General features: G+C 52.1%; 2 protein-coding genes and 1 long non-coding RNA gene across 11 annotated transcripts in view; 1 reads left to right on the plus strand and 2 right to left on the minus strand.

The window, feature by feature from the left end:
- Positions 1-7677, minus strand: part of OTOG (otogelin) — a 100131-nt gene extending 92454 nt beyond the window's left edge. Inside the window, exons 1-6 of one of the 2 annotated variants that reach the window (XM_055281306.2) lie at positions 7470-7677; positions 6950-7010; positions 6725-6785; positions 2891-2966; positions 1366-1458; positions 1070-1224 (exon numbers count right to left, since the gene is read on the minus strand). In XM_055281306.2, the coding sequence (XP_055137281.1) occupies positions 1070-1224; positions 1366-1458; positions 2891-2966; positions 6725-6785; positions 6950-7010; positions 7470-7677 (654 nt within the window). Of the gene's footprint in view, positions 1-1069; positions 1225-1365; positions 1459-2890; positions 2967-6724; positions 6813-6949; positions 7011-7399 lie in introns of both variants that reach the window. The other variant, XM_063641925.1, reaches the window with a different exon arrangement.
- A 689-nt stretch (positions 7678-8366) lies between these two features.
- On the minus strand, positions 8367-10030 carry LOC129484871 (uncharacterized). The gene is made up of 3 exons (XR_008658555.1): positions 9910-10030; positions 9218-9425; positions 8367-8468 (listed from the first exon to the last, which is right to left on the minus strand). It is a non-coding gene; the product is annotated as an uncharacterized lncRNA (long non-coding RNA).
- Positions 10031-10145: 115 nt separating this feature from the next.
- Positions 10146-27742, plus strand: part of USH1C (USH1 protein network component harmonin) — a 48629-nt gene continuing 31032 nt past the window's right edge. For 4 of the 8 annotated variants that reach the window (XM_063641920.1, XM_063641923.1, XM_063641921.1 and 1 more), the window contains exons 1-8: positions 10161-10280; positions 19456-19523; positions 21215-21358; positions 21465-21603; positions 25433-25541; positions 25642-25666; positions 25872-25929; positions 26241-26335. In XM_063641920.1, the coding sequence (XP_063497990.1) occupies positions 10245-10280; positions 19456-19523; positions 21215-21358; positions 21465-21603; positions 25433-25541; positions 25642-25666; positions 25872-25929; positions 26241-26335 (674 nt within the window). In that variant the 5' untranslated portion in view covers positions 10161-10244. Of the gene's footprint in view, positions 10281-19455; positions 19524-21214; positions 21359-21464; positions 21604-25432; positions 25542-25641; positions 25667-25871; positions 25930-26240; positions 26336-27742 lie in introns of all 8 variants that reach the window. The other 4 variants (XM_055282230.2, XM_055282228.2, XM_055282231.2 and 1 more) reach the window with 2 other exon arrangements.

Here is a 27742-nt window from a genome sequence, read left to right on the forward strand (position 1 = left end):
CCCCACACCCCTAAACCCTTGACCCTAACTCAGTACTGACCAAGGTGCCCTCCAACAGAGCTGGTTCTCCAAAGAGACTTTCCTCCAGGTGGAGGGGTATTGAGCTGTGGCTGAAGGTGACTCCCAGTTCGGCACACAGGCTCGGCATGAAAATCAGGCCTGCATGACAGTGGCTTTCACACATGAGTTCCTATATTTCACAAACATTTACTGAACACCAATCCAGGCACTGTCAAAGAGAAAGACACGGTCCCTGGCCTAGGAAGCTCACAGCTGGTAGAGAAAACCAACCCAAAACCAGACCTTTGTAAGAGAAATACAATGACAGGGTCATAATGTGGAACTTTGAGTTACCCAGTGAGGAGCTCTTCAGCCAGCTTTGAAGGTCAAGAGATCCAGGATGGCTTCTTAGAGGAGGTGACTCTAAACTGAGTCATCCAGGACCTTCGTCATTTCTCTGAGGCCCTATTCTCTTTCTTAGCACCCAATGATCTTTTTCCCCAGAATGTTCTCAAGTCTGCCCACACTCTCCTACTCTTCACTTGGCTAACTCCAATTTATTCCTTAAATCTCAACTTAAATGTCACTTTCTCTGGGAAGCTTTCCCAGGTCACCACCCTTCCCAGTAAACAAGGTTAGGTTTACAGGACATGTTCGTTTAGCATTTGGCATTTCTCCTCCATAGCACTCAGTTGCACTTGAAATGAGTCATCTGATTTGATGTCCCTCTTCATTAGACTATAAGTTCTGTGAGGACAAAGACTATATCTGTGTTGTTGTCTACAGGGCCTCCCGCCACCCGACCTTATGCCAGAAAAGAGTACAGTATGCACTTAGTGAATACTTGATGAATGAGTGGCTCAATGAACGAATGGCCACGGTGAGTGGGTGAGCGAGAGCTGTGGAGCCCCCAGCTCCTTCCAGCTGCAGACTGCCTGGGTGGGAGCTGGGGGGCGATGCAAGGAGAAAGGTGCCAGTCTCTTTAACTATGACAAGTAGAGCCCAGGTCAGTGCAGCCTCCAGGGCCTAGAGAAGCATTCCTGGACAGGCAAGGCAGGGGAGGCCTCACCTGGATGGAGAAGCTCTGTCCCTCGGGCTCATGGCGCCCCACCAGCGTGTAGCTGCCCTTCCCGGAGAGGTAGTAGTAGAGCCCATCAAATGTCTCCACGTGGTGCTGCCCCCATGCCCGGCAAATGCTGTCCCTCTCAGGGCCAGCATTGTACACTGAGGGAGAGAAAAGAGAACCTCTCTGTGTAGCTACAGTGGGCACCAAGCCAGAGGCTGGTGGGTTCCAGCCCTGGAAGTGCTGCTCCCTTTCCCTGCACCCAGGTCCCTTCCCAGGGGTGAGGTGGAGCCCAGACCCACCCATCTGGCAGCGCGGTCCAGTGGCATTGAAGCGTCTGCAGTCACAGAAGGCTGGGTGCACACACTCGCCTCCATTGAAGCAGGAGAACAAGTCTGCATGGGAGACACAGAGTCATTGCCCCATCAAGCTGAGACTGGCAGAACCCAGGGAGGCAGCCCTCTCATGCTTCACAGGACCCAGACCCCCGTGATAGGCAGCCACAGCCCCAACATTCCTCAGCAGCTAGCACAAGTTGGTGCCTCAGACCACAGCCCTGCCGCCTCCCTGAGGCAGGTGGGGTGGGGTTGCAGGGCATCTGCCTTCGATGTGCATCAGGTGGCCCCCAGGCCAGCCCCACCTGGGCCTTTAGTTCCTAGAGCTGTTCCTGGCTAGCAAGCAAGGCAGGTTGAACTGAGAATGGGGAGCATGTGGGGTGAGCAGGGGGACTGCCCAGAGATCTGCAGCTACTGCTCCTCCTCACTGCTCCACACACTCAGCGAAGAGGCCACGGGGATAACGAGGCGATGGAGGAGAGGCCTGTAGCAAGAACAACCGTAGATGAAGAGAAGACAAAGCAGAGCAGAGGGCGGCAAGGGAAGGAGCCACAATGTGAGAGGACAGGTGGGAGACACAGGACAGGTGAGGGACATGGGACAGGTGAGGGACACAAGGCAGGTGGGGGACACAGGACAGGTGAGGGACACAGGACAGGTGGGGGACACAGGACAGGTGGGGGACACAGGACAGGTGAGGGACACAGGACAGGTGGGGGACACAGGACAGGTGAGGGACACAGGACAGGTGGGGGACACAGGACAGGTGAGGGACATGGGACAGGTGAGGGACACAAGGCAGGTGGGGGACACAGGACAGGTGAGGGACACAGGACAGGTGGGGGACACAGGACAGGTGGGGGACACAGGACAGGTGAGGGACACAGGACAGGTGGGGGACACAGGACAGGTGAGGGACACAGGACAGGTGAGGGACACAGGACAGGTGAGGGACACAGGACAGGTGGGGGACACAGGACAGGTGAGGGACACAGGACAGGTGGGGGACACAGGACAGGTGGGGGAGGTAGGAACAGACACAGGACAGGTGGGAGGAGAGGCCACAGACCTAGGACAGGTGAGGGGGTCCATGGACACAGGACAGGCAGTGGGGGCTACAGAAAACACAAGATGAAGGGCAATGCCACAGAAAGTAGAAAGAAGCCACAGAACCAGGAGGGGGAAACCAGAAGCCATGGAGGGGGAAATGACCACTAAATAACACAGCACAGTCTCACTGGAGTCAGCCTGTGATGGGGGAGTCCCGGGCCGTGGTCATAGGAACAGGAGTCTGGAGAGGACGCTCTCCTCAGGCAGGGAGGAGAATGCAGAATGGCATGGTGGCTGGGGCCGGGGCAGGTGGAAGGAGACGCCAAGCAGGAAAAAGGGGTCATGGAGGCCTGAGGGAAGACCCACCTGCCTCTGCCCTTTCAGGCCTCTGCCAGGGCTCTCCCACGCACAACCCATGGGCCACAGTGAAGGTGCCACTTACAGGATGGTGCACACTTGGCCCGATGGAGACGCCTTTCCCAGGAAGACATGGCCACAGAGTCTGGGGCTTCAGCCTGCTTGTGAAGACAGGAGGAAGAGAACACATCGAGGGCTGACCTCAGGACGGGTTCCTGGGCAGGCTTCCTGGTGGCCACAGCCCTCCTAGGTCATCTCCTAGAGGGAGGACCTCCTGCTCCTCAGTGCCCCAGCCACTCCTCCTCGCCTGGCCCCCTCGAGAGGCAGAGGAGAATGTTTAGGCCTGCCCTGGGCTCAGAGGAGCAAAGGCCTAACTCTTACCTTCCCAAGTGGCATCTCTGTGGCAGACCATGAGGCCCATGGCCAGAACACATCCCCTCCCCTCCATGCCCAATACCTGCCAGCCTCCTCTTCTTCCCTTTCTCCCAGCAAACCCTCGTGTCCTCCACAGCCTTACACACAGTCCCCTTGTCTGGATAACGAGCATGAGGCAGAGCTAAGGAACAAAGGCAGCCCCTCACGCCAGGTCAGGCGAACATCTCACCCCCACAGCCACCCCCACCCCAACCTTCCTTTGGGGCTCTTCCAAGAACAGGAAAACCAGCAGCCCACAGATCAACACCCACTGTCCTCACAACTCAGCTCCCAGTCAGGACTCCTGCCCTGATACCTCAGGTCTAAGGAGGAGACAGGCCAAGTGTGGCTAAGAAACCCTATTTTCCAGACAGAACGCCCACAGCATGGTCTCTCCAGACATAAACCACCTGAAATCAGGACTGTCTAACAACATGGGTGTTCAGTCACCACAGGACTAGATGACTTAGACACCGGCCCTCTCAGAACTCCAGTCCGAGACGTCTAATGTCACCTGGTACCGGCATCCTGGGCACAGCTGGCTCCTCCTCCCTTACAGGTTCAGCCTCCTCATTTGTACAACATCCTCAGAACCCTGTCCAAGCACTGTGCTGGGTGCAGTGAACAGGGCAGAGTCCCTGCCCTCGTGGAGCTTATGTGCTTGTTCACAGGGCCAACAAGCCACAAATCGCACTGTGGGTATTTACCTCAAATGTCATCCTCCCTCGTTGTCATCCAGCAAAGGACTTGAACATAGGAAATATTCAGGCCCTTGGTCCCTGGAGCCAACCCCAGCTCTTGGCCCTGCCCTGGCAGGCACAGCCTGGCCACCTCGTCCTGACGCTCACACCTTTCATCTTCATGGTCTTCCTAACATCTTAGCCAGATTTTGGTGTCCTCAACTACTTTGGCCCCTGGTTCCTGGGTTCTCCCTAGCAATCCTTACCCAGCTGACCCAGACCCAGCCCCAGGAGTCAGGTTTCCCACCCAGGTGATAATCCATCTTATGGGGTCCTCAGAGACCACAGGAAATAGGAGAGGGCAGGGTCACAGGAAACAACCCGTGTCCTGTAGCCACCAGAGAGCCGTAACTAAACTCAGTCTTCGTGTCTTCACTCTTCACTCCTACTTCGGATGTGGCCTCGGAGATAAATGAGTCATGAGGATGAGACAATCCACGATGCAAAGAGTCAAAGCAATTTTCTAAAGGATTCCTTAAATCCTGTCCAAATGATTAGTCTTCAGGGGCTATTCAATCAGACGCTGTTAATCACTTTTATGCCATAAACCCCTTAGATAATCTAGTGACCCTATGTGGATACCGTCTCAGAATAATATTTTTAAAAACACAAAATAAAGGATAAGGTTACAAAGGAAATCACTTATATCGCAATATCATTTTATGAAAATATTTTATAAAAATATGTAATTTAGTAATATTTGTGCTTCTTTAATAGCTCATTAAATAAAAGATCTAGCAGTGGGCCTTATCACTGCCAAAATTTTGAAGTAGTGATGAACATAAATGATATCTTGAGGCAGCAACATCTATAAGTGGTAGGAAAATATCTGTGATGTCTATTGGTCACAGTCAAAAACACTGCAAATCCTCTTGTGGTTTGTAGACTATAATAATAATTGAAAGGGATGCAAATTTTAGTTGGATTGAGGTTTCTGTAAATAACAATGTGGTTTTATTTTCCCCCATCCAAGTTCGTGGACCCCTGTCTACCACAGTTCTCTAGAAAATGGTTGAGCTCCGTAGAAGTGGGACAGCATTGAAATGAAGACTGGTTACCTACTGGTCTGGGCCCACCCCCACTTCATGAAGAGGGCATTCCAAACAGGAGCCCTTGAAGTATCCCTGGTACATGGGCCTCAGTCCCCCACCCCCCAACTCCTGTCACCTTAGAGGGAGGCCATTCTAATTCCTTGTTGCTCTAAGGAGCAGTGTGAGAAACCTCCCCGGGTTGCCTGGTCCACTCACTTACGACCCTTCCCCAAAGAAAAGGGGGGATGCCTACCCCGGAAACCAGCATGGGAGGATACCCACAGGGAAATGAAGTGTTTGGAGAAGGGTCATCTCCCCCACTAAATCATGGGGATTCCTGAAGTCCTGTGTGCACGGCCTGGCTCTGCCAGGAGACTTTGCTCCACCTGCTCATTGCGGGGGCCCCCGCAAGTCATCCACCCACCTCGATTTCCCTATCTACAAAAAAATGACTCCATTACCTTCCAACTCAAACAGTATTTGACTGTGATCCTAAATCTTAGGGCCTGGAAGAGTGGGCAAAGAAGTAAAAGACTCAGGAAATCCACATCAGAGAAGAAGCACGCCCACACCATCCCCCCTCACTCCACCTTGGGGTCTTCATGTCTATTTCCAAAGAGCAGGAGTTGGGACTCACTGCTGTTATAAACAATTCTCCCCAACCTGCCGGCTCAGGGGCTCCCCAGAGCTGACCGCTGGGGCTGGGGCACTTGAGCTGAGGCTTAGCTGCTTTGGGGGACCTAGCTGCAGGTGGGTGGAATTTATAGCTCATCTGTTGTTATAGAAAGAGGGAGACAAATGCGGGCCAGGCTTAGAAAGTAGACCTGAGTCACCTGATCCAGAGACCAAAGCAGTTTGGCAAAGGGAGAAAACAAAACTGCCGCCTCTCCACAAACACAGAGGACCCTGGGAAGATGGACAATGGAATGGTCAAGACTCAAAGGATAGAGGCCAGGCTCAGTGGTTCATGCCTAATCCCAGCACTTTGGGAGGCTGACACAGAAGGATCACTTGAGGCCAGGAGTTCAAGACCAGCCTGGGCAACATAGTGAGACTCTGCCTCTACCAAAAAAATTGAAATTCAACCAGACATGGTGGCACACACCTATAGTCCTAGCTACTCGGGTAACTGAGGCAGGAAGATCACTTGAGCCCAGGAAGTCGAGGCTGCAGTGAACTATGATTATGCCACTGCACTCCAGCCTGTGTCACAGAGCAAGACCCCAACTCAAAAAAAAAGGAAAAGAAAAGGCTCAAAGGATAAGAGTTCAGGGCTCTGCTTCTCAACCAAACCTTCCTTGCAACTTCCACCAGGTGGCCTAGTTTTTGTCTTGCCTGCATTCCTGAGTCTCTGCTCAGGGTATGGAGAGGGGCCTCTGACAGGGTTGAGGGCCTTCGCAGGCCAGTCAGGGAAAAGAGAACTCCATTCTTCTAAACATTCATCTTTCTACTTTTACCTGCCAGAAGGGAGAGCTCAGCTGTCTCCTGAAAGAGCCCTGGTGCCCACCTCTCCAAAAAAAAAAAAAAAGAATGGACTACAGACCCCCAGGAGATTAAAAAGAATAGAAGGGTTTTATGAACTTGCACACCTCAGACACATACCAGGAACCTGCTTGTTCCCTTCTGAACAACTCCAGAGACCCCTTCTGTAACTTACAGAGCTCCCTGCCAGCCTCAGATCCAGATAGACATGAGCTCCTGCTCAATGAAGCCCGCTCCCCAGACCCCCCTTACCTGGCCTCCCACCACTGTAACCGTGTCCCCCATGGCAAGGGTCGCCTCCTGGTGGCTGCTGCTGGAGGAAAAACGAGTCTGGCATGGATGGGGGGCTAGGATGGGTTATGCCTCCCCGCAGTCCCCTGGCCTATCCCACCCTAAGTGCTAAAGCCCTGGGGTCACCAATGCCAGAAATACGGATGGGAGCTGTGGGTGGGGCCGCCACAGCTCACACCTACTCACCTGGGTTCCCCAGCTGGCTCTGGCTGCGGCTCTGCACTGCCCCACAGAGTGGGTGCTGCAGCTGGGGAGGGGGATTATTCTCCACTCAAATTGTGCTTCTCTTTATTGGGGCCTCCCACCACCTGGCCCCCGCTGCTAGAAAGCCTCTCCCATGCCACTGAGCATTCCCCCATTCTCCCTCCCTGCAGCCTTCTCAAATCCGTTCTCTCCCTTCCTGATGACCCTTCTCCAGCTAGGATCTCCCTCTTTCCTCTCAATCTTTGGCCCCCAGCTCTCTCTAGTTCCCCACCTCGGGTCTCTTCCACCCAGCCTAGCTTTGGACTCTTTCCCCTGCGGTCACAGGCCTGCCTCTGTTGGCTTCGGGGTCCCTCCTCCCCTGACTGCTTCTCCTGGGTGTCCCTCTGCTCTGCCTCAAACCTCTCTTTCCTCCCTCTCTCCAACCTGTGCCGGCCGTTCCTCATTCCTTTAACGTTTCCCATTCCTCGAGCCCCTGACCTCCCTGAGTCCACAACCCTCTCACCGAGGTGCTGCACCCGCAGGGACTCAGCTGCTGGCTCACCCCAGGGCAGCCAGACACAAAGCAGCCAGCAGAGCACGGACGCCGGGACTCCCATAGGGACACGAGGGGACCGGAGGACTTGAGCGCAGGGCCAGCCTCCCGAGTTGCCTCCCCAGGCTAAGGCAGGGTCACACCTCCACTCTGCAGCCGAGGTCCCTCTTGCTCTCATGCCCCAGGGCTCCCTCAGCCCCTCCTCCCAGGCTCTCAGCTCCTCCCCGAACTAGAGTGACAGGAGTACCCAGCTTATTACCATAATTTAGGCGCCTGTCCATAGCCCAGCCTCTGCTCTTCTTGGCCTGTGGCCACTCCTCCCCACGGGAGGCTGGATTCAGATTACTCAGCCCTAAATTTTCTAGGGAAGCATAGCGGCAGCCTATGCAACCTCCACCTCCTCTTACCTGGGTCCTGGAAGCCCAATACCAGAGACCCAAGATGCGGGTATGAGTCTGGTCCTATCCTCTCCTTTTACAGAGGGCCATGCTGAGGCCCTGGGACATGCCACTCAGGGGTCAGTGGTCAATAGCAGAGCCTGCAGAGTCCTAACCTATGTTCCCACCATGCCCCACCTCAGCTTCCATCTGGGTCTCCACATCCATATCCTATAACCAGTTCTGAGCACCTCTAGGGAATGGATCATGCCTTAGTCCTCAGAATGCCCAGCACCAGCTCCTGCCCCAGCTCAGGAAATGACGACTGAATAATAAAAGTGTTTCATACTCCTATGTTATTGCCACCATCAAGGCCAAACTTTGACAAAACAACTTTATATATGTGAATGAGGTCCACTGTCTGCCCAGGAGGAATTTTAAAATGGTGAAAACATGGGACTGAGCACCTGGGGAATCTGTACATCATTCACTTCGTCATCACTTAGGGAACACCAACTAGATGCCAGGCCTTACATAGGATGATGATGGTGGTGACGGTGGTGGTCGTGGTGGTATTGGCCCCAGTAGACTCCTAGGCAAGGGAAGAGATTTGAGATTCATTCCTTCATTCATTCACTCAACAAATTTGTTTGGCATTGATTCCATGCCATGCACTGTTCTAGGCCTATAGTGGTAAATAAAGCAAACATAGCTATCTTCACACAGGAGGAAGCTGGGGGCACAGATAGGAAGATGAAGAGGAAACAGCTAAGGATGGAGCCTTAAGAAACACTGGTTAAGGAACAGACAAAGGCTGATTGTCTCCAAGGAAGCTTGAAACAAAAATTCATGAGAGAGGAGAACCAGGTCTCAATGCTATTCTCCAAACAAAGCAGTGGGAATTTTAAGGTGGAGGGAGTCTGTGGGGGTAATGGCCAATGTAAAATAAGGATTGGGGTGGCAAGTGAACAGCATTCCCCTGGGTAAGGACATTCACTCACCTCTGCCAGGATTCTAAATACAAAATAGACAGCCATATGACATTATTTTCCAATGTAGAGAATCAATGAAGTAAGTCAGAGGGGAATGCATTTTGTGTGGCCTTTTCCGGACCATTCAAAAATCCCACAAGTCTTTCCATTTTATCGCTGACTTAATAGTTAATACTAAGGTGAGAAAACAGATCATATTTTAAGGTTCTTCTCCAAGAGGGATTTACATCTTAAACTAGGCAATAATTTAGCCCAAACAAAAATAGTGTGCTTGTAAAACTTCAGCTATTGGGGAGAGGGATGCAAAGGGGTGTTTAGGTGCCCCAAAGTTACAGTTGTAAGTGGTTACCTGATGTAAGCTGCTGTCCATCTCCTTGCCCGTGCCCCTGCCCTTGACAGGGCGCAAAGGGCTCAGGTGCCTCCCTGGGTTAAGTTCAGGCACAAGCCCCATACTTAGCCTCTGATTTACACGTTTTTATCACCCCTCTCCTAGCCCCTCTTTCCTTTCGTTCCTTTCCAGGCCTGGTTCATCATTGTCTTTGCACCCAGCACTAGACCTAGGAGTTAAGCAAATGTTGACCAAATTGAATTAAGTGAACCAGAGGGTCTGGGCCCTGGGTGAAGGTCAGCCATAGATCAAAATATCACTGCCAGGATATGTGAGTGTGTTGGGTTTGGGTTTTATTTTGTCTTGTTTTGATGGATGTGGAGGTGTTAGGGAAGGTGGGAGGGGAAATCAGTTGAGGGGGCCACTCCCACACACACTGGTTCAGACCCCTGCGGCCCACAGTAAAACCCAGCCCTGCCCCCAAGGAATTCACGGAACAAGAATTGATTTCTCCCTGGTGGAAAAGTGCAGGAGGAAGCCAGGACAGAAGGTACACTGAAGGTGAGGGCGTAGCAAGAGCTGACAGTCCAGGAGGGTCATGAACCTCGACAAGAGCATCCAGAGAAAACGGACTAGATTGCCCCGCCCCCTGCCCACCCGTGTGACTAGTTTCCGGATCTCTCTATTCCGGTCCCCACAAAAAAGTCCCAAACCTCCTCCCTACGTCTCCACGATCTTCTTCCTCAAATGCATGTGTTCAGGTACCATTTCAAGAGAAATACCAGCTTGAAGCCCAGCTACTGCCACCTCGGGCCCATATGCACACTGGGGCCCATTTGCTCCCAGGCTTCAGTAGGAGGCAACGATTCAGCACCGGCTACTCCAGCCTCGCAGCGGCCCCGCCCCACAGAGGCCTGGCCCCGCCCCTCCGCGCTCAGGCCCCGCCCCCAGCTCCGAGCGCGGCTGGCCGGGTCGCGGTCGCAGCTCCTGGCAGCCGGGTACCCGAAGAAACGGGTCGTGCAACGACGCAGCTGGACCTGGCCCAGCCATGGACCGAAAAGTGGCCCGAGAATTCCGGCATAAGGTCAGAGCTGCGGGGCGCCCCAGGCTTCTGAGACTCCGAAGTCCTGGGCGGGGTGGGTAGGAGGTGGACACCCCGGCACTGCCCCTCCCTTTTCCGGCCCCACCTGATGGCTCTGGGTGGGCTGGGACACCCGAGGGTCGTTTGGCTGGCAGCAGGGATCCCCATAAAGTGAGGGAGGGAACGCAGGGACTCCGGGCTCAGGGACTGCTAAACGGATCGATCTTCTGCCAATCTTTCTCCCTTTGCCTTCCAGGGGCGGGGACGTCTCTGGGGTTTGAATTCCTTCCAGTCTTGGCCGCTTTTCTGAGGTGCCCCCTTTGTGGGCAAGTCCCTCTCCTTCCTAGTGCCCCCAGCTCAGGGCTGTTGAGGCATGTGGAGAGAGTCTGGGGCAGTATCTGAGAGGTGAGGGTTGGGATAAGGGAAACTAGACGTCTCTCTCTGCCTTTTGACCTCAGAACATGAGTTAGAAGCATTTCAGCTCTGCCTGCCTAAGGGCGTTTCTTGGGGCCTGAGAAGTAGCTGAGGAGCTGGTGCTGACCCGGGTGCGGTGGGGAGGAAGGGAGGAGGTACTGGGGGCGTGGGAGCTGGGCTCTGGCCGGACAGATCCTTCAGGCAGAGCCGGGTCCATCCTGGTGTGTCCCAGTGAGGGGCCTCACTGGTGGTCTGGGATCCTCAAGTACCATCTCTGGAAGCCCCCGGGTTTCACACAGGGCATTTCCAGAACGATTCACAAAGCTATGCAGAATCTGCTGAGGCCTTGAGACCAGAGAGGGCCATCAAAGAGATCCAGCCGACCTCCCCACCAGGCCTTAGGATGCCTCTGAGTCTGGGGATGAAGCCAGGGGTATCGGGAGCTCCCCACAGGCCCACCCTGAGGGGCAGGTAACTGTTAATAACTGTGTGACCCAAGGCTCTCCCAAAGACCCCAGGGGCAGTGTTTAGACCAAGCCAAACCTCTTCCTGGTCTGAGGGCTGAGCTCAGGTAGGGCAGGTCACGATGCTTAACTCCTTCCTTCCCATAAAGAGGCCCATAGGGGCCTAAGGAGCCAGCCAGTGTAGGGGCCACAGGGGTTTGGGGCCAAGGGCCCGGGGTCAATTATTCATTTAATAAGCATGTTTTGAGCATCCTCTCAGCCATACCCAGTCTGTGCCCTCAAATTGCTGGTGGTGTAGGTGGGAAGCAGACCCTACCCTGGTAATTACCCATGTCTGGGTGCTGCGTGTTGGGGCCAAGGTTTTGTAGGGGCACAAAGGGAGAGCTGAAACTGGCAGAAGCCTCCTGAAAAGGTCTTGGGCATCCCTGGTCCTGCTCCCAGGGGTGGGTGATAGCTGGAAGTTCAGTAGGAATTTAGGGGCTGGTGAATACCAAGGGGAGCTTGAGACAGAATTCACCGGTACATCCTGTTGCAAAGAGACATGTCAGAAGAAATTTCAGCCGCTAAAGACATTTTGTGAGTGTAGATTTCAGGCAACCCAGTTTGAAGGAGCTCAACCTTCCGTCCCCCAACCCAAGACTCAGGGTTGAATTTCACTTTCCTGCCCCTGGCCTGAAATAACATCAGGTCTTCTGCCTTCACTCTGTGGGGTACCTACTCTGTCTCTTTTGCGAGAATCATCTGAGGGTCCCTGGTGTCTGATGCAGACCCTGGGTTTGCCCTGTTCTTCTTTGCCAGGTCCCACAAGCTCCAAAGGGCCTCAGACCTCCACGTTTCCTCTGCCCTACTCTTCCTCATCACAACAGTCATTACTTATTAATATCCCTGTGTGCAGGCAGGGCAGGTGCCGTGTGCTGGGCAAGGCCCAGTCTGGACTTTGTGCCCTGCTACCTTGGAGACAGCCACAGCCTTCCCCTCCCAGATTGGGGATCATCCAGGAACTGGGGAGAGAGGATGAAGCAGCAGAGGATAGAGAGGAGGCATACAGACATGCTGGGAGAAATTTACAGCTTGCTGTTGTTTGCTTTGTAGGGGTCCCTTCCCTAGTGTTTTGGAGGAAATAGTTTGTGGTCTAAATCCTTAGTTGTTGGAGGCAATATTTAAGGTAGTGTGTTATAATGGAAAGTGCTGTGTGACCTGGAGCAAGTTACTTAATCTCTCTGTGCCTCAGTGCTCTTATTTGTGAAAAGAGATAACAATATTTAACTAATAAGGTTATCATGAATGCTGAATGAGACCTACATGTGTGTGGGGAGCTTAAATAGACCCTGATATTTAGGGAGCCCTCAACAAATGTCCACTGTTGTTTATTATCTGGAGTCAGCAGAAGTGGGACCAAATCTTAGCCCTGTCACTGTCAGGGAGACCTTGGCCAAGCCACCCAGTCTCCCTGAGTTTTAGCTTCTTCAGCTGTGAGATGGAGTTTGTAGTACTTACCTCACAGGACAGTCAAGACTAACTAGCAGTTAAAGTACTGGCTGCCCCAGGCCCACAGTAACCACACTGTTTCCAGCTGATACCTGCAGTGTCCAGTGTGAGCCAACAGCCTCCAGGCATCGACTCCTTTTGATTTGTGAAGTTACCCCAAGGCCGCCAGGAGCACTTGCATGCCCTTCCAGTAACTAGTAGCAACCTTGGGCCAGGATTTGGGGGAGCAGGGCTTGGTCAGAGACTGTTTTCTCCCTCAGAGAACCAGCTTTCAAAGGGAGACTGCTCCTCTGTTCGCAGCACCAGCACATGGCAGGAACTTGGTTACTCATTTGCTTAAAAGTATTTATTGTTTCTTCAGCAATCATGCATTTATGAGCATAGCTGTGTACGCTGCCTGAGGCCAGGCATCTGACAAGCGGGTGGGATGAATAAGATCAGAAAGAGCCACCACTCTCTAGGAATTTGCTAATCATTCACTCATTCAGATAGGCAATAAATATTGACTGAGCTCTTAATATATGCCAGGCAGTACTCTAAGCATCAAAAAACAAAATAAAGCCCTTGCTCTCTTAGACACTATGTTCTAGTGGGGAAGACGGATCATTAAAAGGAAATCGACCAAAGTATCGTATAATGTCAGGGAGTGATAAATTCCATGAAAAAATAAACTAAGATGGGGAGAGAGAGATAGTAAGTAACAAGGTGGGCAGTCAGGAAGGCCTCTCTGAAGAGGTAACGTCTGAGCAGGGACCTAGAAGAAGTGAGGAGATGAGCCATGGGGATACAGGTAGAAGAGCATTCCTCAAAGTGGAAGCCACAAGTGTGAAGGCCCTGAGGCAAGCACATGCCTGCCTGTATGGAACAGCAAGTAGGACAGCGTGTCCCAGAAGAATTGTGAGTGGAGAATGGTGAGAAATGGGTCAGAGGGGTGGTAGGGGCCTGGTAGGCCATGGTCAGGTTGGGATTTTCTTGTAAGTGTGAATGATTTACATTTAAAAGGAATTGCTCTGGATGCTCTCTAGAGAATCCACTGAGGGGCAGGAATTGTTTTGGCTGCTCTGTAGAGAATCCACTGAGGGGCAGGAATTGTTCTGGATGCTCTCTAGAGAATCCACTGAGGGGCCCAAGAGTAGAAGGGGGACCTCAGTCAGGAGGCTCCTGCAGGAGCCCAGGCCAGAGGCAGGGGCTCAGACTTGGGTGAGAATGGGTCGGATTCAGGATACATGTTAAAGGAAGAACTGATAGGCTTTGCTGATGGATTGGCTGTGAGTGTAGAAAGAGAGGCATCAAGCGTGAATCCACATTTTGGGGAGACAGAGGGGGTTGGTGGGGACAGAGTAGGAAGTGGTGGAAACCTAGCATTCCACTTTGAATGCTGTAAGTTTGAGATGCCTGCTAGACCTTCAGGTGGAGAGGTGACTGAGAAGGCTGTAGGTCTGGCCTGGAGATAAGCCTGGGTAGGTCCTTGGGGGCGTAAGTGAGACAAATGAGGTCACTCAGAGAGACAGTGCAGATGGAGAGGAGACCCAGGACAGAGCCTGGGGCACCTCAACTTTTGGAGGAGAAGGAGCAGCAAGTGAGGAAGGAGAACAAGGAGAAGCAGGGCGTGATTGCTGTGCCAGGCATGGGGTGAAATACTACAAACCAGTTGACATGTCAAGAGCCTCTGAAAAGATGAAGGGCAGTGTCTATATCCTTGATGGTGGTGATGCTTTCACACGTGCACGCTTATCCCCAAACTCATCAGGTTGTATACACTAAATATATACAGCATTTTACTGTCAGACATACCTCAATAAAGTGGTTCCAGAAAAAGAAAAGAAGTCAGGTGTGGCAGCTCACACCTGAAATCCCAGCATTTTGGGAGGCTGAGGTGGGAGGATCACTTGAGCCTAGGAGTTTGAGACCAGCCTGGACAACATAGCGAGACCCCATCTCTACAAAAAATACAAAAATTAGCCAGGTGTGGTGTTGTGCACCTGTAGTCCCAGCTACTTGAGGGGCTGAGGCAGGAGAATCAATTGAGCCTGGAGGTTGAAGCTGCAGTGAGCTGTGGTCACATCACTGCACTCCAGCTTGGATAACAGAGTGAGACCTGGTCTCAAAAAAAAAAAAGAAAGAAAGAAAGAAAAAGAAAGTAACAGAAAAGGAATGAAAAGAGAGAGAGAGAGAAAGAAAGAAAGAACAAACCCTAGACAAGAAAGAAAGAACCCTAGACAAGAAAGAAAGAAAGCAAAAGAAAAAGAAAAGAAAAGAAAAGAAAAAAGATGGATGATAAGAAAACAAGAGTCAAATAAAGCCTGGTACCATTGGGATGCACACTCTGAAGGCCTGGGAAGAAGTGTGGCTGGATCTATTCATCCCACTAACATCTACAGAGGGCCACTTGCTGCCCGCTGCTGTGGATATAGGATTTATGTCTACTTATTCTCACTTAGTTTTATGTAACAAACACAGGACTGACTACTTGCCAGGCACTGTTCTAAACTCTTCATAATTATTAACTCATTAAATTAATATTAAAAAGCAACGATTAATCTCTCATAGTGATTAAATCCCATTTTAAAAAGAGATGTTTGTCCCCATTTTACAGATAACGAAACTGAGGCACAGAGAGGTGCAGACCCAGTTGGGGAAGGGGTTCTTTGGCTCCACCACCACACTCACAACCCAGGCCTGTGTCTGGGCCACACACAGGCTTGTGGGGAGACAGGAGGGTAAAGGGAGAAAGTTCAGCACAGCTTGGTGAGTCCCATGGCAGAGTTGGGGACAAAGTGCTGTTGTGTGCACAGAGAAAGATGTGGTCAGCTTTGTGGGGGAGCCTAAGGAAAGACTTGACCAAGAAGAGGCAACATTTGAAGTGAGTCTTAAAGGTAGAGGAGGAGTCCACAGAGAGGAAATACTGCTGGTACCACCACTGCTAATGGCTAACCAGGGTGGCAGCAGGGAGCAGGTGGCTCGTCCAAGGGGGAAGCCAAGAAAGCTTTATGAAGAGGTTCTGCAGAAAAGGGCAGGATTAAATGACCCGACAAGCTGCGCCCTGGGGCCAGATGCAGGAGGCCAGCACCCCTGAAGGGGCCAGTACAGGGAAGGTTACCAGAACAGGTGAGAAGCAGGGCTGCAGAGAGGCCCAGACAGCAGCTGCAGCCTTGGGTGGAGGAACCTGCCTAACTGTGGCCCAGCAGCCAGCCCCCAGGGACTAAGAGCCTCAATTCCTGTCTCCCCACTCCTCTCGTCTCCTGCTTGTGCCTCCCGATGGCTGAACAGAGCAGAAAGCCAGAGGGGAGGGGAGCCCAGGCAAAGCCCCCTGGACAAAGGGCAGGGTGGAGAAGGCTGGAGGCATGAAAGGAAAAGATCTAGCACACATTTTGGAGGCCTTGAAATGTCCCAGGCATTGTCATACGTGCTTTACATATACTCATTTAATCCCCACAACAGCCCAAAGAGACTTCATCAAGTGGAACAACATACATTATTTAATATGTTCTGGCTCTCTTTCTCCCTGTTTGGCTGGGTGCACACCTAAAGTTGAATTTGCCTGAGTTGGGACAGGTAGGATGAGACCTCTGGGAGCAGTGGTCAGTGCTGGAGGGCTGCTGACAAGGGCCAGGAGCCCGGGACCTGCAGGGACAGGCTCCTTTCCACCAAGACCATCTCCAAGTGATCTGTGCTTGGCCCAGGGAAGGGAGAAAAACAGAACCCTAGACCCTAACATTGCAAGTTACCTTACTCTTCTACCTCAATTTTCCACCTAATGCACAATAAACATGGTCTAAGGAGGACAGTTCCTCACTACTGAAATCTAATGCTACAGCAGGATACATTTCTGCAAAGAGGGATAAGAGAGAACTTCAGTCCTAAGGCCTCAGTCAATAAGAGATTCCCTCTTCCATGTTCTTTCTTGTGTCACCACCCAGGGTTATAACTAGGTTAGAAGTCTTTGGTCAGGGTGTCCTCTCTCCAGCCAAAGCAGACGTGATTTTTATTCTCCCCTTAGAAAGTAGAACACTTGGGTTCAAAGAGTCATTCAAAAGATGTCCTATTTTCTCACTCATTATAGACCAAGCCAAAAGTGTTTTCTTAACAGTGCAGAGGAGACAGATGGGGCTTAGAAATAAGAAAGGAGTTCTTGAAAGCAAAGGGTTTGAAATTTTGGCCTAAAGGGACCTTGGGAGTTATTTTGCCCTGCCAGGCCTGAGTCACAATCAATGGTCATCGTGGCGTAGCAGAAAGAACATGGGCTTTGGAGTCAGACTTGGGTTCACATCCTAGCTCTGCTTATTAGCTGTGGGACACTGGGTGAGTTGACTTAACCTCTCTGATCCTCAGTTTCCTCAGCTGCAACATGATGTGAGAATATTGGCCCCAATGTGATAAACAAATGGAATAAATCCCATGAAAAGCTCCTGGTGCCACCGCATGGGGCATTATGGAGGCAACATCATTCCCCTTCCCCTTCTGTTCCCATGGTTACCTCCCTCCCACCTGAACCATGTGGGCATACCAGGAGGCAGGCAGATAAATTCATTCAATACTTCTTTATTGAGTGCTTACTATGTGTTAGGCATGAGGAATTTAGAACAAAATAGACCTCATCTTTCCCCTCATGGGATTTTTCTGTCCAACGAAGGAGACAGAGAAAACAATTCACAGAGAAAACAAACCTTAAATTACAAATTGTAATTGATCTGTGAAGGAAGTGAAACATCTCCGGGGTGCAGGAGTGGGTTCTATCTGGGTAGGTGAACAGGGAAGACCTCTCTGGAAAGGAGGCAGCCAGGCAGGGAAGTGGGGGAAGCAATCCAAGCAGAGGGAACAAGCATACGCCAAGGCCCTGAGGCTGGAGAGCATTCGGCCTGTGGGAAGAACTGAAAGGAGGCCTTTGTAGCCAGAAAGACTGGTGGGAGAGGAGATTGGGCTTTTATAAGTCAAAGTAAGGAGTTTGGATTTCGGTTTGGTTTGGAAACTACTGAGCAAGCAAGCAACATATCTAATTTATAAAGATATTTCTCGCCCCTGCTGCTAGGAGAGTTCATACTCCTCCATCACAGCCCAGTGTGGGCAGCCCAGGCCTGTCTCAGGGAGGTACCCCGCCCCACAGGCCTGAGCAGAGTGGGTGAGAGAATCCAGGCTATGTAGAGAGATGAGCTTTCGGAGGTGGTGGATACAAGAGACCAGCCTCCCACCCTAAGATTTAGTACCACCCACTCAAGCAGATGCTTCCATCTCCTGTCATCTGGGAGCTCCTTTTTTTTTTTTTTTTGAGATGGAGTCTCACTCTGTCACCCAGCCTAGAGTGCAGTGGTGCAATCTTGGCTCACTGCAACCTCCGCCTCCAGAGTTCAAGTGATTCTCCTGCCTCAGCCTCCTAAGTAGCTGGGATTACAGGGGCACACCACCACGCCCAGCTAATTTTTGTATTTTAATAGAGACAGAGTTTTGCCATGTTAGCCAGGCTGGTCTCAAACTCTTGATCTCAGGTGATCTGCCCACCTCGGCCTCCCAACGTGGCATGAGCCACCGCACCCAGCCCTAGCTGGGAACTCCTTGCACTGAGGTAGGGAGAAAGCAAGGGTGCCCTTTTGGAGCAGGTGGGCTGAACTTCTGTAGCAACTAAAGCCCAAGCTATGAGTCAAGCCTCCCAAGTTATTCTCACCTTTAATGAAATGCTCAGTCTGATTTTATAGGGAAGGAGGTACTGCCAGATCCAAGCCAGAAGTCTGCATTCTGTACCCCCTGCTCAGGCCAGAAATCGCAAGGGCTGGGCCCAACATGTCCCCTCTGTGGTGGGACAGACAGACTGCCCCGGTCTTCCAGAACGCTTGGGATACCCACAGAAAGAGGTAACGCTGCTCTGGCCCTCTTCTGAGGACCAGTCAGTGGAGAACATGCAGCTTCCAGCCGCGGCCTCTCTATGAAAGGCTGAGGCCCTGGGCCGGGAGGCTGGAGGAGAGAGGGACCCAGTGACCCCTCAAGCTTCCACCTTGCTCTGTTACCCGTTCTTGGGCTGAAGAGAGACCCAAAGATACAGTGTAGAGATTCACACTGAGGTAACTCAGGGAGTGGAATTCAGGGCCTCCCACTGGGATTGAGGTGCTAATGACACAACTCCTGAACCCAACCTTAGAGTCCCAGCCATTGACGTCAACAAAATTGAAATGATGTAACCTGACTCTCCCCCTGCGGGGCTTGTGCAGGGGCCTGGGGAGGGGGAAGGAGTGGCCATGAAACTGACTAGTGGACAGAACTCAGGGCAACCCAGCTAAGGTCAGGACAAGACAGAGTGAAGGTCCCCTGGCACTGATGTTACAGAAGAATTCGGTGGTAAGAGGCTTCTGGCGAGTGGCATGTGCTATCTGAGCAAGTGGCCCAAATCCTTCCTGAAAGCATTTATCCGGCACTACAGCCACCATCAGGTAAGACAGTGGGCTTCTTCTGGCCATGGATGACACAGCCATCTGGGTGAGCAGCAGCACTGCCATGGCAGCGTGTCGCTGTCACATGGGGATTCACATATGTACATATGTGTGTGCGTCCCCGTGTGTGCACATATTGCCCCACCTGGGGACGAGGGGTGCCTGGCCACATCTGGAGGGGCAGCAGTACTCCTGTGGCCACGTTGGGGTGGTCTGCATAGGTCTGATGCATTGGGGTCAGATGGGCAGACTGGCCTGTGGCTTCTCTTCTCTCCTCACAACTCCAGCCCTGAAAAGCTGCTGGGGAGGCCCTTGGGGATGACATCTCCTCCCTGGGGTCTGCTATGGGGGGTGCTGAGCCTGGAGCTGTGATTCTGCTATTGGATTTTCCAGGTGGATTTTCTGATTGAAAATGATGCAGAGAAGGACTATCTCTATGACGTGCTGCGAATGTACCACCAGTAAGTGTGCTGGGTCCAGCTCTTGTGGACCACTCGGGTTCCTTTGTCTTCAGGGAGCCCTGGGATGGGTTGTTCTGAGACAGAGGAGCTCAGAGGGTGGATGCTCACTGCTCCTGGAAATCAAATGGACATACCATTCACTCATTTCAGCAACTATTTACACAAGTACTTTGTACTTGGCTTTGTACTAGGGGCTGGGGTATAGTTGTGAACCAGACAGATTGGTCTCTGTTCTCAGGTTGCTCACAGTCTGATGGAGGAGGCTGTCTAGTAGCCAGATAGATTCAATAGAGCATGATTGTTGGGACAGAACAAGAAATGCCAGCTGGCCACAGCCCTTGCGTCAGATGTCTCTGATCACCCACTTGCTTTTTGATTCATTTTGTGTACTTTATAAGCTCCTGTCACTGCTGGGCACCGTGCAGAATCTGGAAATGAATTAGATCCACTTTCTTTCCTTGAGTAACTTGTGGTCTGGTGAGGGGAGATGAACATACACTGCCAACACAAAGAACTCTAATATAAGTTACATCAAATAACTGCTAAGTAGAGGTAAAAGCAGAAATGTGAAGAAAGGAGTTTTCCTTTCCAACTGCGAGGGAAGAGGAAGGACCAGGAAGGCTTGAGCAAGGCTTTGAAGGATAAGAAAGATTTGGGGCCAGGCATGGTGGCTCATGCCTGTAATCTCAGAATTTTGGGAAGCTGAGGCAGGAGGATTGCTTGAGCCGAAGAGTTAGAGACCAGCCTGGGCAACATGGTGAAATCCCATCTCTACAAAAAAATACAAAAATTAGCCAGGTATGGTGGCATGTGCCTGTAGTCCCAGCTACTTAGGAGGCTGAGGTGGGAAGATCACCTGAACCCATGATTGCATCACTGCACTCCAGCCTGGGCAAGACAGCAAGACCCTGTCTCAAAAAATAATAATAAAAGAAAAAGATTTTGGTAGGTGGCATATCAGGGAAGGGCATTCCAGAGTGAGGGATCAGCATCAGCCAAAATGTGGAGGCATGAAAGCAAGGGTGTGAATGGGGATAAGTAATCTGGGGGAGTAGGACTTGGGAGGACACGGAGATCATAAATAGCCACAAGGCTGGAGAAGCTCCACAGGGACAGGTCATGGAGGGCCTTGAACCTGCCGAGAAGAGTGGACTTTGTCCTCTGGGCAGTAAGGAGCCATCAAAGGGTTTTAAGCCAGGGAGTGCCTTACACTGAGAAAAGATGACGTGACAGTGAGTACGTGGGCAGGCAGCTGGAGTTGAAGGTCTGAACAGCATGAGGGAGGAGGCACGTGAACTGTGGTGAGGTGAAATTGACAGAGCTTAGCAGCAGATACGAGTGGAGATGATGAGTGTGTGAGGAGTCATCAGCATCTCACACAGAGCTTTCCCCTCTGGAAAGATCCCGACGTCAGAGACAGGCAGCACTGAGTTTGAAATCCTGGCTTCATCTCATCTGCAAAATGGGTTAACAATCCCTAGTAGACTGGCTTCCCGGGGATATCTATATGGGAGAACAAAGTCTTCTCAGGCACTGGCCCGGTGTGAAGGGCTCTGGGCTTTTCAGGAGTGGTCTCCTCCATTCCTAAGCCTGGGCCCATTGGCTGAAATGGCTTCTTCTTGGAATGAATCCCTGTGTCCCTGAGGTCATGGCCAGGGGTGAGGCTCCAGGCATTCCTGGCATCTCCACAGGACCATGGACGTGGCCGTGCTCGTGGGAGACCTGAAGCTGGTCATCAATGAACCCAGCCGTCTGCCTCTGTTTGATGCCATTCGGCCACTGATCCCACTGAAGCACCAGGTGGAATATGATCAGCTGACCCCCCGGCGCTCCAGGTGCAGAGGAAGCCACCAGGCTGGAGGCAGGGGGTGGACAGGTCACCCTGGGCGGGGCAGTGCTGGCAGCCCAGCTGCACTGTCACCGACCTCTCCTGTGTGGCAGGAAGCTGAAGGAGGTGCGTCTGGACCGTCTGCACCCCGAAGGCCTCGGCCTGAGTGTGCGTGGTGGCCTGGAGTTTGGCTGTGGGCTCTTCATCTCCCACCTCATCAAAGGCGGTCAGGCAGACAGTGTCGGGCTCCAGGTGAGCAAGCAGAGCCCGGGGGAGGGGGAACTAGGGCCTCGGACCTCCTGCCTCCCCCTCACTCATCCACTAGGCTGTGTGGCACAACGTGGTCACCCACTTTTCTGAGCCTTCGGGCGAAGAAGAGGCTGGCGTATCCTGATGGGTGTTCTTAGGCTCATAGAAATCAGGCCGCAGGCAATTGCCTGTTTTCTTGACTGAAGCTGGTAACCTGGCTGCTGCCTGCTCCAACTGCTGCCTCCTTCCAGCTGCTGCCGCTGCACTTCCCCCCACCTCCCCTACTCCCCAAGAGAGGAAGATAGTGAAGCCGGCATATGAAGTTTTGGACCTGTTGCCTTTTACCAGCAGGGGGAAAGAAAGCCTGGTGCAGTGTGATGCCAAAGAGCATAGACTCTGAAGCAGGGTTAGCCGGGTTCAATTCTGGCTTTGCTATTCATTAGGCTGTGTGACTTGGTGGAATGACTTAACCCTGTGCTTCAATTTCCTCATCTATAAAATGAGTTGCCGATAGTACTGTCTACCTTGTCAGGTTGTATGAGTAAATGAATTAATAGTAGAAAGTGCTTATAGCAGGGCCTGGCACACAAATGCTGTGAGTCTGGTAAGTGAACAGAGAGAGGGAGATTTAAGAAATGCCTGGAATGTGCCAGGTCACATGCTCACAAGCAGTCCTTGCTATATGCATTGAATGGATCGTCCCCATTTTACAGAATTAATAGAGGCTCAGAGGTCAGTAAGTGGCAGAGCCAGGATTAGAAACTGGGTCTCCTGACTGCCAAGCCCAGAAATCTCTCTTCAGCAATCCAGGTGCCTCTCCTTTGGGGTCCCCACACCTCAGGGCCTGAGCAGAGATGGGCACACCTCCAGGTCTCACTCCTACCTGAGCCCAGGGCTGTGTTTTTGTGTGTTGAGATAAAGGAGGCCCTCCCACCATCACCAAGAGCTTCCAGCGGGTGTTATCAACATCCCAATCCAGGCTGCCAAGCTTGGGGCTTCAAGGGGCTCGAAGGCTAATGGTACAAGACACTGTGGCGTAGGGGGTGGAAACAGGGAGCTGACAGACACCACTTTGTTCTAAATCCCTGTCTCACGGCTCCCTGGTGGTGTCTGAAATTTCAGCCCCTTCATTATTTCTTTCCTCTGCAGCACATTTTCCAGCTCAGAAATGCAGCCAGAGAAAACACATAATGAGCTCCTCTCTTGGCGTCAGCTGAGGCCGCCTTTTTTCCAGGGCGAGCTCTCCTAGGACAAGCAGTTCTCAATGCTGCCTCGATGACTGGGGGCGTTGGGGTATTTTAATGAGACCTAGAGTTTTACCTTCCTGGCTGTTTCTCAGGCTTATGAATTATCGGCCCTTTCTCTAGCTGATGGGTTCATCTCTCCTTTGTGCCACTGTCCCTCAGATCGTTATATCATCGTGGCCCTTGCACAAAGGGCCCTTTGCAGGGCTCCACACAGGGCGAGACGGGGAGGAAAGTTGATCCTGCAACCTGAGCCAGGGGCCGTGTGGGAATCATTCCGACTGGGGTTCTGGGCAAATTCCCTTTAGGAATAAGACAGGGAACTTTACTCAGAGGAGCTTCAGGAAAAACAGCTGCATCCATTGACCTGTCTGGGGTTCATGTTTCAGGGGAGATCTCATGCCTGAGGGCATCTAGGAGAAGATGCTGGAAGGCAGGGGAGGAGCAGGTTCAGATACAGCCTGGCTGGGCTAAAGACCTGTGCTGATTTGACCTGTGAGGCTGGGTCCCCAGTAGTGTGCTTGGACCCTCCCACAGGACCTAGTCCTGGGGGTCCACCCCTCTGCCCTTGTCCCCTGCTGGAGATACTTGGTTTTTGTTTTGTTTTTTTGTTTTTTTTCCAAGAATATCCTAACTTAACCTACATCCTCTGCCTTGCACAGGGCAGCCTGTGCCATACAACTTGCTGTATATTCCAGGCCTAGAAAATTATTCTGTGTCCCTTGGTTGTCCCTGTCATAACATGGACAGTGTAATCCCTGCCTTTGTGTGGGACTTGAGGGCTCTGACAGGTGGCAAGGATCCAGAGAGGGCAGGATGCAGGGAATTGCAGCTAGGCTTGGCCGGATGCCCTTCTTTTCTGCTTCCAGACACCCAAGAGACACCACTTGTCTATCAGGGAGACCTGACTTCAAATCCCACGACACTGTTTACTAGTGGGGTAACCTTGAGGAAGACACTTTACCTCTCTGAGCCTCAGTTTTCTCATCTGATTAACAGAGATATAAATTCCTGCTCTGCAGGGTTGTTGTGAAAAATAGGTGGAAGGAGTTAGTCTGGCCGCTGTCCTTGAATTACGTGTTCCCAGAAACCTAGAGGGTTCTTTAGTGGGCCCCCTCCCCAGTGCCATTTTGAGCCCTTGGCCACTCTTGTCAGGTCCCTGAGAAGACTGGGGTCTGTGTCCCAGAGTGGGAGGGAAGCGTCCCTTGGAATAGTGAGAAGGTGACTCTGTGGGAATGCTGTAGAGGGCAGGAGTTGCCCTAGAGGACCCCTCGGAGGCTGTATGTCCACCCAGCCCCTACCTACCTAGACCCACAGGGAGTCCAGCTTGCGTCCCTCATGTGTGCCAGCAAGTCTCCAAAGGGTGAGCCCGTGTGTTTCAAGTTAAGCCCCCAGCTGACCTGCACTGGCCTGACAGAAACCTCTCCAGGAGCCAGTCTCCGTTTTGCAGCTACTGGCTGTGTGACCTTGGACAAAACCTCACTTCCTTGGGCCTCAGTTTCAGCTGATATCTGAGAGTCCCTCCTGCCCTGTGGTTATTAAATGAGGAGCTCCAGAATTGATCCCCAGGGCCAGGGTGCCTGGAGGAGCCGGCAGTGTCCAGCAGGGGGCAATCTCACCACGGCTCTGTATCCAGGGCTGGCTGCCCGGGGCCCATCTCACAATCCGCTGTGGCCTAAGCCCTGAGAAGAGAGATCTGAGCTGAGTATTCAGGGATCAGGACTAACTCATGATAACAATAGCAATCATGTATTGAGTGCTTACTGTGTGCCAGGCACTAGCTGGCTTTACATGCACAAGTTCACTGAATTCTCACAGCAACCTTGGTATTCCCCATTTTACAGACGAGGAAAACAGGTTCAGAGAGTTCAAGAGACTTGCTCAAGGTCACATAGCTAATAATAATAAAAGAAGGGATTTGAACCCAGCACATCTGATGCCAAAGCCTTGTGCTCGTTCACTGTTCTTTGCTTGATCCCAAAATAGGAATTCAGAGGTCAGGGCCACAGCAGAGTTAAACTGTTCATCAAGTTTCCATATGGTGGGAAAAAAAAATCGTGTGTGTGTGTGTGTTGGTGATGTGAGCTTGGGTCAGGAGTCACAGAAGGTCCCCACCCCGACTCAGTTACAGTGTTGTAGCAATTAACAGAGATAGGGAGCCAACTTCCTAGGGGTGGGTTGGGACAAAGTCCCAGTAAGAATAGCTTAAAGCTGAGTGAAAGGTCACCCTTTGCATAGAATCCAGAATCTGATGGTGCCCCAGTGGAGTGAAAGGGGCACCAGAGTGAGGGTGCAGAGAGTTCTGAGATCTTCTCCCAGCTCTGCTGCACACCTGCTGTGCCCCTCACCCCTGTCTTAGTTTCTCTATCTGTAAAATGGGGCAGCAAGACTGCTTGGACACGCCACCTGAACCTGGGATCCCCCACGCTGATGGAGGGTGGGTTGGTTGAGATCAAGGCTTATTCCAGGGGATGGCACAGCCACCCCTCCCTTTTCCGGAGAGCAGTCCGGGAGCATCTGGTGGTGAGTCTGCCCCACTGCCTGATGATCCCTCCACATGGTGCTCCCTACCTCTCTCTGTGGTCAAGGTAGGGGACGAGATCGTCCGGATCAATGGATATTCCATCTCCTCCTGTACCCATGAGGAGGTCATCAACCTCATTCGAACCAAGAAAACTGTGTCCATCAAAGTGAGACGTGAGTGAGGCCAGAGCAGGGCAGGGCTCCATGACGGTGGGAGGGAGGGAGGGAGGGAGGGAGGAGGAGCTGTCCTAACCCCTGTGCCTTTCTCCCGCAGACATCGGCCTGATCCCTGTGAAGAGGTGAGAGGCCCCTCCTCTGCAGGCCGACTCTTCCCTGTGGGCCCAGGGTCCTGGTACAGCCCTGGGGTCCGGCTCCCACCATGCCAGCCCTGCTCCTGGGCCAGTGGAGGCTGGAGGCTCTGGACATGGTGGATCTGGATTTGGGGCCTGGTTCCTCAAATGTCTCTCGCTAACCACCCTCCCGTCTATTTTCGCTTCCCATCAGCTCTCCTGATGAGCCCCTCTCTTGGCAGTATGTGGATCAGTTTGTGTCGGAATCTGGGGTAAGGGCCAGACCTCCTGTGATGGGGTTTTGGTGGGGTCATCTTCAAGGAGGGGCGGCCAGTCGTGAAGGGAAGGCTTGCTCTAGAGATGCACCCTCAGGGGCTTCACACAGGCCCCCAGGGCAGCCAGTGCACCGCTGTGGGGCAGCAGCCCTCAGCCAGGCCAGGCTGGTGCAGACACATCCCCAGGGACGGAATGATGATCTGGCTGGTGTGAGTTCAGCAGTGCTCGCCCTGCAGATGCCACAAGCTCAAGAGGCCGCTTGCACACATGTGGACACTCAGTGATTCTGCTTCTATCTCTCTTTCAGGGTGGGCGAGGCAGCCTGGGCTCCCCTGGAAATCGGGAAAACAAGGAGAAGAAGGTCTTCATCAGCCTGGTGGGCTCCCGGGGCCTTGGCTGCAGGTGGGTGGCGGCCATACCCTGGGGTCATTCGTGGCCAGTGCACCCCAGCAGACCCCTATTGCCCTCCCCTTCCTCGCTGTCACTTCTGAGGAAACCTTGCCCACCAGGGGTGTGACTGTCCATGGGTGATGATACTTTTTTTGTTAGAGACAGGGTCTGCCTCCGTCGCCCAGGCTGGAGTGCAATGGCGTGATCATAGCTCACTGTAGCCTCGACCTCCCCAGCTCAAGCAATCCTCCCGCCTCAGCCTCCTGAGTAGCTGGAGCTACAGGAACACACTGCCACACCCGGCTAACTTTGAATTTTTTTGTAGAGATGGAGTTTTGTTATGTTGTCTAGGCTGTCTCAAACTCCTGGGCTCAAGTGATCCTCCCACTTCAGCCTCCCAAAGTGCTGGGATTAAAGGCATGAAGCACCGCACCCAGCCTTGGTGATGACACTTCTTTGTGCCTGATTTCCCCGCTGAACTTCACGACAGGCCTTTAGGGCCAGAGGGGCATCTCTAACAGATCCCAATTTACAGATAAGGAAATTGAGGCCCAGAGGCAGAACAGTGTTACCTTGTGGGCCCTTGAGTCACTGCAAAAGGAGCCTGTTCAGCTGGTCATCTCTGTCACAGTTCTCTTGTCACTTATTACCTTGTCAGCTTCCTTAAGAGGCAGACAGAGAATTCCGAACAGACTCTGGGCCACACGGGCTTAAGCATGCAGGTGCCACCATTACTCAGATCCCAGTTCCAGCCCTGCTTTCCCACTTAAGAGCTCTGGAACCTTGGGCCAGTTACTTAACCATTTTGAGCTTCAGTTTCTCCCTCTATAAATGGGCAATAATAATTCCCACATCACAGGGTGGTTGTGGAGAAAGTAAAGTGCCAAGCTTAGTACCTGCTAAATAGTAAGCAGTTGGTAAATACTAACTATTATTATTTAAGTTATCCCTGTTCTTTCCTTTCATTCACATTTATTCAATGTTTCGTGCCAAGCATAAGTGATAAAAAGTCCCACCTTTCTGGGAGACAACAGGCTAATCTAGAAGCCAACCACGTAAATAGTTATAATATAGAGTGATAGGGACTCGAATAGAACTACATTCTGCGTCCAGGATGGCAAAGAGGTGCCATCTCTAATCAATTAGTAGCAGCTCCCTGGAGTGCTGCTTTGAAAAGAATTCTAAAGCTGTATCCAGGATTGTGGGAAAGAGTGCTGTGATCAATGAGTGATTTCTGCCACCAATCTAGGAAGGAATATTAACAGTACGTGTACCATCCTTGCCGTAAATGTCATAGGAGCACTGAGAACAGAGCAGCTAGCTTAGTCTTGGGATAGAATAAGGGATCTGAGCCAGGCATGGTGGTGTGCACCTGTAGTCGCAGCTGGTCAGGAGGCTGAGGTGAGAGGATTGCTTGAT

This window comes from Symphalangus syndactylus, chromosome 6, assembly GCF_028878055.3.
Source record: "Symphalangus syndactylus isolate Jambi chromosome 6, NHGRI_mSymSyn1-v2.1_pri, whole genome shotgun sequence".
Lineage (NCBI taxonomy): Eukaryota > Metazoa > Chordata > Mammalia > Primates > Hylobatidae > Symphalangus > Symphalangus syndactylus.